Below are 12,274 nucleotides of genomic sequence, written 5' to 3' on the forward strand. Positions count from 1 at the left end.
GGCAAGAAAGCTTCGTTCTGCCCCAAAATGCAAGTGGCAACGGCTCTTCTGCGTTGTATGATTTGTTTCCTTTATGCCCTTGAGATGAGGAGCTGCTAATCTTCCCTCACTAACTGCAGCCAACAAGATTAACAGCTGTAACTGCTGAGCTTTCTGCAGGGTTTTCACTCCCTTTGGTTGCTGGCGGGGGATTTTGCTCCGAGAAGCACTTGGCTGGTGCAGAGACTCCTGACACCGCTGCTGCTCTGGAGACCATGGATTTCCCCACTCTCTTCCTTCTTGACAAGCCAGTATAACTGGAGAGGGACAGCGGTTGTATCACTGAGGTTTGGGGCCCAGCAGAAATCTGTGTTTCAAATAACAGCGTTATTTGAAGTTACAGTTAGCAAGGACCTTGGCGTTATTTTTAAAAGGGAAAGCAGAATTTTCTTCTGAGATCCGATCTGATCTTCCGTGCAGAGACACCACCGTTACTGTCTTTCAGTCACCATCACTACCCCTAACTCCTGCCAGGGTGTTATTCTTGTGAGTGCTTGTACTCTTCTCTCCTGGCTCTGCTAAACCATTGTAAGAAAACACCACCAGGAGCCTCGGGTGTAAAAACTTGTTGAATTGTGCTGGATTATCATGACAGGCATCTGTGGCTTTTTCAGACAGATGTCTAGAGGTTCAAGCTGCACTAGTGCAGCCACATTCTCCCGAGGCCACGGAGAGCTCTGCCAGATGCCACCAGCTTTGGAGAGGGTGTGCAAAGGTGCCATCAGTTGCTGCTTTGTCTCTTGCTCTGTATCAGACTTGCTGAAAAAAGCTTTTGGCTTGCATGAGGAACAGCGTTTGTCTTGGGGGTTGAAGCAGAAGGCACTGTCCGGCAAGGTCCCCTGCCCTGGGAGGGTTCTGCCCTCGGTGCCCCTGCAGAAGCCTTGCCAGTCCATTTCCTACACACTTCTACATCTCAGTAAACCTGGAGGCTGCACCCACCTGTGTGTGAGAGACATTTTCTGAGGCAGTACAGTAAAGGCTTTGCAGCCTGAGACTTGCAGGAACAGAGGCCAGCTACCACATGTGTTTCACCTGAGCATAAAGCCTCCTGGAGCTGGCAGCTCTGCCAGAGGAGGTGCTGGAAACGCCTTCACACGTTGAAGCTCGTTGGTACAAAGTGGTGTAAGCACGCAGCAGGGAGTCGTTCCTCTCTGGAGGAGGATGGACTGGTGCCCTATCCTCTGCTGCTGCCAATAGCTGGGAAAGGTGAACCGAGAGACTGAACACTGAATTTAAAAAACCACGTCACTCACAAAAGGAGTCCTTTTTTTCTGCCTTTTCTCCCCACGGCCATCTCCCCACCTCCAGAAGGGAGCAGTTGACACCCACATACTTTTTGAGGCAGGTTAGGCTGAGCAAGGGGCCGTCCTGGTGCCAGTGCGGCTCAGAACCCCACAGCATAAAAGCAGCCTGAAGTATTTCCCCCCAGGACTGAGTTTTCTGCACAGTCCTGGGTGGGAGGCTCAGCACACAGCCCCTCCTCCACTCCCCTTGCCTGACCAGGGTAGGGTTTTCAGTTCCTCACAAAATCCTCATCCGACCAGAGACAAGGTCAAGCTGACAGCCTTATATTGTTTTTGATTAGCAAATTCTGGAATTAGAAGCCATGCTCTATGATGCCCTGCAGCAAGAAGCTGGAGCCAAAATTTCCGAACTTCTTTCAGAAGAGGAGAAAGAGAAACTGAAGAGCGCCGTAGAGCAATGGAAGCGGCAGGTCATGAGCGAGCTCCGGGAGAGGGACGCCCAAATCCTGCGGGAAAGGATGGAGCTCGTTCAGCACGCGCAGCAGGTAGGCGCCGCTGCTGGGCACGGTGGGATCCGGGCGGGACGGCCCCCGACCTGTGAGCACCAGCCTCTCCTCATAGAGCTCTACCACAAACGGCTGCTCCTGGGGCCAGGCTTGGATGTGCCTTGGATAATCCTTGCAAACAGAGCATCTTGATTTTCATTAATTTGTCGTGCATAGTGACATTCACAGAGGGCTCACCTACAGCTTAAAACCCAATTTTTTTTAGAAGCACAGCACATACAATTTATATCTCCAAAAATAATGCGTCTTCTGGGTACATCTGTATTTGGTTGGTTAATAAATATTTTTTTATTTGACATCTGACAGAGAATTAAAGAGCTAGAAGAAAGAATTGAAGGCCAAAAAAGACAAATAAAAGAGTTAGAGGAAAAGGTAAGGTAATGCAGATGAAAGTTACTGTATGTGCACATGACCATATATTCATTTCACCTTGGCTAAGAAAACAAACTTATAGGAAGTTTGTGTTTGTTAGTGCAGTGAGCTAACGTGAGAGTGCTCCAGGAAACCCATTTTCCATTGGCATTAGTCCCTCTGAGAAGGAAAGGTTACCAGCTTACACTGAGTCTTTCCTTCTGTTGTCCTTCAGTAAAGTCCGAAACACAGGACTGGGCAGGGCCGGGGGGTCCGTCTGCCCTGGGAAGGGAGCGGTGCAGAGCCGAGGGCAGAGCTCAGCACCTGCTCTGGGGAAGGAGCTCGGGGTCTTTTCTCCCTCCCGTCTCCAGCACTTGCACGTGCCAATAGCGCACGTGGCTGATGTCATCCAGCTTCCTCCAGCCCAGCCGTAACTGTTCAATTTTACCCTAAAGTTACCCTCATCTGAGACCACCTATTTCTAGTGAAATTGCCATGGGAGAACTTGTTCAGGTACAACAGGGGCTGAGCTGGACTTTTCACCTGAAACTAAACCCAAACCTTAGCAGTGTTGGTTTGGGGGGTTTTTGAGGTATCAGAAGAATTTGGCTGATTTTCTCCTCCCCGTTTTTCCTGAGGCCTTGGCTGGGGCTGGGCTGGGCTCCGCTGGGGCAGGAGATGACTGTCTGAGGGACACGGGGGCTCGGGCTGAGCCGAGCCCTCGGAACCTACTTCACACTTTATATTTCTTTTCAACTAAGAGTTTTGTTGCACTCTGTAACCACAGCTTATTTCTCAGCTAAACACACTGTAAACTCTGATTCTCTTTCTTCTCTTCCATTTTTTCCTCTCTTCCCTCCCCTTTTCAGTTTTTATTTTTGTTTTTATTTTTCTCTTTAGCTTTCATTCTTTGGTCATAGTCCTTCAGGCCACGTGCAGAAGGTAAGCCCCTGGTGACCTCTGCTCTTGTAAAGGGTCAGAGCCTTCCCCTTGCTACTCAGGATGCTTCAGCAGTACTGGGGAGGTCTCCTGGGCACCTCAGATGACCCCAAAATGGAAATCTCTAAAGCCTTTAAAAAAAACATAGAACCTAGGCACCAGCAGTCTAAAAGCTTCTCAAACAGAATTTCCTCCTTTGGAGGGAAGGGCAAGGAAAGGGAAGAACACAGCAGGCTTAAAAGTAAAACTTCCAGTGAACAGGGTAAAGGCCCAGTCTGTGCTTATTCCTCTGACTACATGGGCGGATGCTCCAGCTGATCCCTGCTGGAGATCCCTGGAAATCTGCTGGCTGGGCTCTGGTCTCTGACACGCTCGCAGCCGGGCTGAACCTCTTGTGTCAGCTTGTCCTGCCTCCAGGCTAAGCAACCAGAGTGGTTTGGGGAGGAACGTGTCATTTAGAAATGCGTATTTCTCCAAGCATCATGCCAGAGGGCCCTGGATATTGCCTAAATCCCCCCTTCTGCCACGCAAATAGGAGATAAACTGCCAATCTGTGTGTGCTTCCAGAGATGGCAGAAATTCCCATGTCATGGATGGCATTGAGGGGAACATTCCTGTCGGGCATCAGTGACAAAAGAATATAACATTAATCCTTTTTTATCAGTTGTACAATTCAAATGAAGATATAAATATCACCCTTACAGAAATTCCATGTGTGTTATTTTTGCCCAGATACCATTTTCTTTGATCCTTGTCTTTATATATTTTCTTGTTTCAGCTTACTGAGGAAGCTCCAATTGCTTCTACTGTTATCAACAGGAAGACAGCATTGATTACCAAGACAGAAAAAGAGACATTGCCGTTTCAAAACCCCCAGATATCTCTCATATTTTGCTACTGGCGATGGAAGGTGCAATCTTTCTGTCCCTTTCTGACTGAAGCTGAACTAGGGTACGTGGAAATTTCTGCACAGGTGACGTCTGCACCACTGAAATCTCTGACTGAGTGTTTTGAAAAGCTACAAGTAAGCCGACAAAGAAGAAATCCAAAAACCCCCTCCCTCTCCTCCAGCCACAGGCTCCTCCTTGGAGTCCTGGCTCTGCTGCTTGAACTAACCTTCAGTGGAAGTCCTGGCTCTGCTGCTTGAAATAGCTCTCAGCTTTACGTAAGGAGCGGTATACTAATTCAGATAAACTGAATATATTTTGGTTCCCTGCTAAGCAGGTAGTACATTGCTTCTCTGTAGAAGTGACCGTGTCCTGTTTTATATGTCACGCATTTATATTTGTTATTCATAGTTATTTAAAAATCTGTCTGGAAAGAAGATTTTAGGAAGAGTTCCAGAGGAGTAACTCCTGAAAAGATAAATGTGAATGAAAATGAAGTGTTTTGTCCCAAGGTGTTTCTTCGTCACGCAGGGTACGTCCGATGGTTGAATATCCCACAAGCCCAGTTTTAGGGAAGAACGTGAAGCTGTGTTCTACAGATCAAGTTGTCATTTTTGGGAGAGTTTTCAGTAGACCATGGCCTGATGAGAAAAATGGCACAATAATTTATAATTTGCTGTCCCTGGATGCTGACGAAAGGCTTACCATTGTCCCAGCAAAAAGTTCGACCTGGAAACGAGTAAAACAGATCATCCCTGATCCGCACGCTCGGGGCTGGGGGAGGCAGCGAGAGGGGACAGAAGATCTTGTCACCACGAGGCACCAGTCCCGCAGAGCCCGCGCCCAGCAAGGCAGATGGGGCCTCTAGAAAAACGGGGGGAGGAGGGGAAGCCCGGAAGAAATCCCCGAGTGCCACTGGGCGCAGGGGAGCCGCGGGCGCCCCAGAGCCGGGCTGCCCGGGAAGGCCCAGGAGCAGCACCCCCGGAACGGGCGCCGCGAGGAACTGCCCGGCCCCTGGGAGTGCGGAGGCAGCGCCGGAGCTCCTGGCAGGTAAGATGGGCTGATAACTGGAAACCTGCTTACTGTAGATCATGTACACCCCAGAACCTCCTTTACACGGCCGTTAGTTTCTCTTGCTGAGGTTAAAATACTTCAGATCGTAACACAGAGAAAACTCTGAAGTTACCAAAGTCTTGATGTAAACATTATTTATCACTGTTTCACTTCAGTAACTTTGGTATTGAATTTTGGTGTGATATAATCACAGATTCTGACTTGATGGTCACTCTTAAAAAATTACAAGGCAGGTAATGAAATACACTGCCAAATTTGTATGAACAGCAAGTGATCACGCTGCTTTTTAAAAATACATATTTTAAATGCAGTAGGTGAAAATATTTTTCACTTTGGATTGAAAAAATAACATTCAGAAAAGTATTTTAATTCACAGTTTCACTTTTTAAAAAATTTATGCTAGTCATGAGTTGCTTGGCTGGTAAACATGATGGGGACAGCAGCAGCAGTCACCCCAACACTATCTGAAGTTGCCTTTTTTTAGAATATTGAAGAATACGGGAATGTTCAATGGGGGACTGGAACCCAGTGAGAGAGCTGGTGAGACCACTGCTACCCCAGCCTGGGGGAGCCTGGTGTGCCTAGAAAGGCCAGTGCTTGCTGGACAAATTTATCTCGGCCAAAATGAGGGAAAATACTAAAATTTAAAAAAACCAACCCCCTGGAATAGAACTGAGTCACTCCTGTAGATGATGCTTGGCATAACTCAGCAGGCAAATCGGAGCACTTCAGTGTTGCCTGGAGGCCGCTTCACTTCTGCTGGGGCTGTCCCAGCACCTGTTACGGTGTCTGTGACTGGTCAGGCCTCTCACGGCTAATACCTCTCACAGGACGTGTTTCTGCTTTAAAGGAGGAATTGTCTTGCTGTACTTCATCCCGTCAGTTTTTGGGGTTTTTTTTTCCCAAATATTTTTTCTAAGCAGAACATCTATCAAATCTGAGTTTGAACATCCTTCAGATCTTAAGGTGCTTGGCTGGAGGTTATTGATTTGCTGCTCTAGAGGAGATTACTGCTCCTCAAAGCAACCGGACACAGGATGTCTGGGGACAGAGGGATGCACGCAGGAAGTCTTAGAAATCATTTGTCTGACGTGGTGCTCGCTGAGGTGATCTGCGCTCAGGGTTAGATTCGATGGTGCACACTCCTCCTGAAAACATGCAGCTGTACATCTCAGCTCTGCTAGTTTTCGGAGAGTGGTCCAAATCATTCGTGCCTGTCCCCAGGGGGCTGGCGTTTCCTGGGCGGTAAGATCAATGAGATCTACGCATTTAGTGACCTAAAAAAGAACCTTAATGCAGTAAAAGGAGGGAAATAAAAATGCTTTGGATTGTAATTAAGGCTTTCTGAACTGTCTGTTGAAAGAACTTCTCAGCAGAAAGTTAGATTTCAAGTAAATGTTTTTTTCATTAAGAATGTGTTTTTAACACAAAACATTGATCTCCCTTAAGTGTAAAATCAGAAAATTGCCCAGCCTTTGGGGCCACGCCACCGCCGCCGGTTTCCTCAGGTTGTGGTCTCTAGTGTATCGATGCGATTATTCCCTTTATAGCTAAAAAGTTTTCCCAAACATAATGTGTGTGTGCGTGCACGTGTGTAAAATGGGGAGTTGGAGACAGGTCCTTGAAGGGGTCCGTAAGCGCGTGAGTCTGAGCAAAAGCAGTTGTTGCCCATCACCACCACACAATAGCTTTTGTAACCAAACTCCTCCTGATAAATACACACGGGGTGTTACCCCACGTTAAACTGAGGACTGACACAGATGACATTGGAACGACAGAAGAGGCCCCGTGCTCACCCTTACAAACTGATATTCCCTCCGTGAAGAAGGATCACACCCCTCTGGTGATGCAGTTTGCTTTCTGACTGGAAAAGTTTCCTACTGGTAATAGAAGATAGTACTGCAACTGCAATCTTAATCAAAACATTTAAAATATTAATATTAAAAGAAAATTCTTTAAGTGTTTTCAGTGTAGAAGGACAGAGAGAGGCTGCAGGAGCACGGGGAGGTGCCTCTCCCCCAGAGCTCTCAGGGATGTTGACCAGCCTCAGGCTCCTCGTGGCCAAGGAGCTCAGAAGCAGCCCCTCTGTCTGCAGATCCTCCAGCCCTGCTCTTTCGTACAGCAGTATAAATTCTGTTTAGAAGCGACACTGACATTTTTAATTAAGAATATACAACCTATTTCTTACTGTAGGCAGCAATTAGAAACACCAATTTCAAGTGTTCGGAATTTGATCTCTCTATTTCTCTGTGGATGGAACGCGTGAGCAGGAGGGCAGGTGGCATTTCCCCTGGCAAATGCCTACAGAGCCCCCGGGGGGGTCACCCCCTTCTACACCAGGGCCGGACCTGTCCACTGAACCCGTAGGGTTTGTAGATAATTACTTTTTTTTTAATTACTCTGTATATTGATTCCATGATCAAATTGTTCTGTTTCGTTGGTGTGCTTTCATTGTCAGAAGAGGTTGGGGTTTTTTTAAGGTCAGCAGCGTGTTTTTCCAGAAATGATCCACAGGGGAGATGATGAGCTACTGGAGCTTAAATTTTCCTGTAACGTTCTATCAGCTGCCTTCTCTCGATATATATATTCATGCATTCTGAAAGGGGTTGTGAATGGCTTTCTTCACAGGGGTACAGAGATAGGGCTAATGAGCTACATTATTAGAATGCTAATTGGCAAGTGTTGTGCAGGATGACCCAAAACGTCTTTGTTTGAAGTGAACTGTGTAGGGGAAATTCAAGGCATGGGAAGACTCCCACTGAGCAGACGGCATTTCTGGGAGGATGTAGAGGAAAGGATTCAAAGGCTGCTCATTTTTACTGCGCTGTAAAATCTTGTGTAGTTTTCTTGATCTTGGTAAGGAGCAGAATTTGGTTCAGTGATAATAAAGTGATTTCCAGCAGATTAATAATCGTCAATTTATATAAAAGCATGGGCTGTCTCGTTACACAGTATTTCTGCTTTAATGTTTCAGGGGTTGTTACAAACTGAAATGCACAGAAATGACAACGTCAGTCTGAATTTACAGATGAGATGAGACGAGGTCCTGGGGCAGGAGCACTGTTGTCGCTGGTGCTTACGGATGGCTTCAGCACTGCGGCGCTCTGAGGCCCGCCTGGGAAAGCTCTTCCATCATGGAGAGCTCTCAGATTATGAAGAGGCTGCTTTCTGCTGGTTTACTAACTCCCACAGGGAAACAACTCGAAGCAGACCTGCTGAGGTTTTCCTTCCGAGTAGAGCATCTTTTTTCTACAGCAGTGGCTTTTCCTTGTGCTTCCTGGACAGGTTAAGGAGGGCAGTGCCCGGGACAATGTCCCTGATCTCGTGATCAAGCAGCCCGCGCAGCTGTTCGGTGGTCGGGGTGTCTGTGCGCAGCGTCGTTCCTACGGCTGCTCTCGTACCCCTGAGATGGAGCAAAGAGCTCTCCCGGCGCGTAAACATCTGGTAGACTTGTGCGCGGCAGCAGCAATTCCGTGTAACGTCTGCCCCCCCTGCCCAAGACCTCAGGGGTTCCACCCCACACCTTTCTCAGGAAGAAAACTGTAGGCGGGCTCCCAGCAGAGCCCCAAGTCCAGAACAAATCCCCACCGAGACCCTTGTAGGGGAAGGGGCCGTTCCCTGGCGCGCCCCGCGCAAGCGGGCCAGAGCTCCCAGCCTCGGCTGCCTCGTGTCTGCCGCTCGCAGCAGGTAGGGAAAACCAGCACGAGTCCTTATCCTCCGCACGCACATTCAGCGTAACCGGGCACAGGCTTGGCACGGGCGTTGTCAGAGCCTGCTCCGCAGAGCTGCTTTTAAAGAGAATCATTCGTTTAATCGCTCGTCTTCCAAAGTACTCCCGGGCATTGCAGATTTGGTTGTCACCGAGTCTGAAGTGTTCTTCCCGAATCCCTGTAAATAATAAGGACATGTATTTTTGTAACGTACCAAACTCAGTATTAGCCTGAAGAATTAATTAGCTGGGAAATCTGTTATAAAGTGAACTTTTTTTAAAAAATTCATTATATTTGTAAATTAATATGTTTGTATACTCACCCCCTACATAGAAATACAAATAGACTTTTCTGTGCATAGCATTAATTTGCAAGGCTTTCAGCAGTCAAAACCTTTCAGGGAGTTGTTATACTGATAACGTAATAGCAAACGAAGAAAAAAGTATGTATTTTTGAGCATACTCTAGCATAAATTGGCTGGAACCTTTTCTTGGTTCCTGTCAGGGACCCCATCGTTTCACTTCTGATAGAAACCAGATGGACAACAAAACACTTAAATGTTATCTGGAGAATCAAATTTTGAGCATAAATGCAAATTAGCCAGATTAAATGTAATTTAATTTCTGTGACTAGTTCACAGTGCTGATAGGAACAACCTTTTTGTCAATTCAGGCTCTTTATTCATAAAGATTTCACATAACAGGCCTGCACAAGTGTACAACTGTGCGATAGTATCGTGTGTCACCACAGGCACGATGACCCGGAGAGCCCGGCCGGGGCTGTCGGCGCGTGGGGCGCTCCAGGCCGGTTGCATCTACGTGGGACGGTGCTCCACACCTTCCACGGAGCTCTGCTGTTCGTAGTGTTTGGGTGTTACCGTGCTCCACCAAAAGAGGATTTTCCTGCTGAATTCGGGGGAGCAGGATGTACCTCTCATCTGCTCCACGGCAGCACAAACGTCAGGGTTCTGTCCCGGGTGTGTGGTGTCCAGCCTGCGGGGCCAGCCCGAGCCAGCACACTTCACGTTGGCTAGTAGCCAGGGTTAACAGCTGTGCCACATATGGGGACAATCACAAGGCTTTGAAGCATGGTCAGGTGAGACTTTGAAGCGTGGTCGAGATGACTTTGATTAGCAATAAGAGATTAATCAAGGCTAAACTTTGATCTCTGAACCCCAGAAGATAAGCAGGACATCCTGGACCATGAGGAGAAGGTCTGGGATTGTGCTGAGGACGAGTTGTTTGGCAACCTGGCAAAGGGACTAATCAGAGGCAGGTGTAGGAAATTTTGTTCTGTTGGTGGCAGCTTCTAAAGGCACATTGTCCCAACGGCCAGTTTCCTTGTTGTAAATGAGAACACACCTTAGGGATACAACAAACCCATGAAGTGAGGGTCAGAATGGAGACACCAGTGTGCATTAGCAACTGGTAAGAGGACCGTCAAATATTCACACACTGTCAAATCAAAGCAGCCCTTCCACCCTGTGCTAATTGTATTGAGGGAGAGACTGTAGAATCCTAAAGGCTGTCAATTTATAATTTAACAGGTTTCTGAGAGTGTTAATGGTAGCTGTGCTTCCTCTAAGCTGCTGAAAAGGTCACTTAGGAAAGAGAAGGGTGTTTCCGTAGGCTGAAGCAGCTCCTCCAACCCCGAGAGCCGGGGCTGCGCTCTCGCCCTTGGGCCACCCTTCCCCCTGGAGCAGCCCGCGTTGGGGCCGGGCTGTCACCCTGCATTTTCTGCATTTTCTGCATTTTCTGCTTTAGCTCCACATTTACAGCTTGACTAGGTTCCTCTCCGCTTCGGAACCTTCCTTCTTAAATGTCACTGCTACTGCCACAGCCGATCTCCTGTCTGTGACCTGGGGGCTGTAATAAGACATAATGCTTGTGAGCAGCCGGGCTCTTCACAGATTGTAATGTTTTTATTATTTTTCTGTCTCTTGGAGCTGTTTCCATTACCTGTTCCCACTGCCCTGGTACAGAACAGGTGAAGCAGGGGCTGGGTTTATTCCCTGCTCTCGGTGCAAGGGCAGTTCCCAATCCATCACTTGCTCTCCTGAGGGTCCGGCCCAGGACAGGTCCGAGCTCAGCCCCGGCCTGGCAGGGGCAGGTGCCCCCCGCCTCCCCCGGCCGCAGGGCCCTGGCGCCGCCAGCACACGGCTCCATCTGCCGCAGACTGATTCTGGCAGTACAGAGAATCCGTCACGATTTGCCTCGGCTGAGGGGAGCTGAGGGGCTTCTTCATCTGCGGGTCACACGGGAGCCCCCCAAAAATGAAATTCCCAACCCCCAGCTGAAGGTTTTACTTCCTCGGGGCCTCTCTGGCCCGGGGGCCGCGGGTGCCTGCGGGACTCCAGCCATCAGCCTCCTGCCTACACCTTACACGTGGGGGTTCCTGGCAGGGGTAAGCGCTTACAAAGCTTTCAAAATCCACATTATTGCAAACATAGAGCACAAATATTTTTAAATCTTTTCTTTAGTTGGAAAACAAATTGATGCTATTTATGTCTTCTGGGTATGTAACAAAAAGCGATGTTATCTAGTGTTTTATATATAACACAACATGTAATTATACCTATTGTACCACGCTTTCCAACACCACGACTTTCTAATAGATTTGTCTTTTGAAAAGGCGTTCTAACATCCTTTACCAATTACATGAAAAGTACATGTAAATGTATTACAAATTCACTCATAACCACCGTTTACCCAAATGAAATACCCCCAGTAATTAGGGGATGATACCAGCAATTAATGTAAACCAGGTTTCTAAAGGGCAAAACAGTTTTCAGTGCAGAATCAGCCGTTACCCTAAAAACAACGTGTGATTAAAATAGGTAAATTCCACCTGTCCTGGTGGGAGTAGGAGACTCAAGGCCATGCAGCCTCGGGCTGCGTTTTGGATGGTACAGGAGCCATCAAATAGGTTTGATTATAAATCTGCCTCATTCTCTTACACACCAAAATCCAACATGAAAAGGAAATGCTATAGACTGTGCACATATGTGTGTGTGTGTGTAAAATGAATAGTATTCTGTTTATTTCCAAAAGATTTTATCACAGAAACAACTTGTAATGGAAGGAAACAGCTTTTAAAACCCTGCTATTAAGCATCAGAGGATGAGCGCTGTTGGTCCTGTGGCGGTGGTTTATGGTGTTTCTGTGCCAGGTTTCCTCCCATCTCCATTAAGGAAGGAGGGGGAAGCTAATTGTGCTGCGGGAGCCCCTGGCACTGCCTTACTGAGGCGCCAGACACCCCGCTCTGCCCTACATTCGCCTGCTCGTGGCATAGAACGGCGACGAGGGTGAGCAGCAACGGTCAGGGTGAGCTGTGCTGGCTGTCACCTCCCTGGCCCGGCCGCGGGCGGGCAGGTGATGGGGGGCGCGGGCTGGGCGCCCCGATCTGGGTCAGGCCTTGGCGCAGGAGAGCGGGTGCCTGAAATCCCCCCCCGCCCCGGCGGAACG

At 48.2% G+C, this 12,274-nt stretch overlaps 1 protein-coding gene across 27 annotated transcripts in view; it reads left to right on the forward strand.

Moving 5' to 3' along the window:
* The window catches only part of JAKMIP3 (Janus kinase and microtubule interacting protein 3), an 83,898-nt gene that overhangs the window by 69,509 nt on the left and 2,115 nt on the right, over window positions 1-12,274 (forward strand). For 17 of the 27 annotated variants that reach the window (XM_026851671.1, XM_026851674.1, XM_026851681.1 and 14 more), the window contains 4 exons: window positions 1,625-1,828; window positions 2,156-2,221; window positions 3,101-3,142; window positions 3,918-5,076. In XM_026851671.1, coding sequence (XP_026707472.1) covers window positions 1,625-1,828; window positions 2,156-2,221; window positions 3,101-3,142; window positions 3,918-4,286 — 681 coding nt within the window. In that variant the 3' untranslated portion in view covers window positions 4,287-5,076. Of the gene's footprint in view, window positions 1-1,624; window positions 1,829-2,155; window positions 2,222-3,069; window positions 3,143-3,917; window positions 5,077-12,274 lie in introns of those variants that run through there. The other 10 variants (XM_026851693.1, XM_026851694.1, XM_026851696.1 and 7 more) reach the window with 4 other exon arrangements.

This window comes from Athene cunicularia (assembly GCF_003259725.1).
Source record: "Athene cunicularia isolate RWA chromosome 6 unlocalized genomic scaffold, athCun1 chr6_part1, whole genome shotgun sequence".
In the NCBI taxonomy this organism is placed as follows: domain Eukaryota; kingdom Metazoa; phylum Chordata; class Aves; order Strigiformes; family Strigidae; genus Athene; species Athene cunicularia.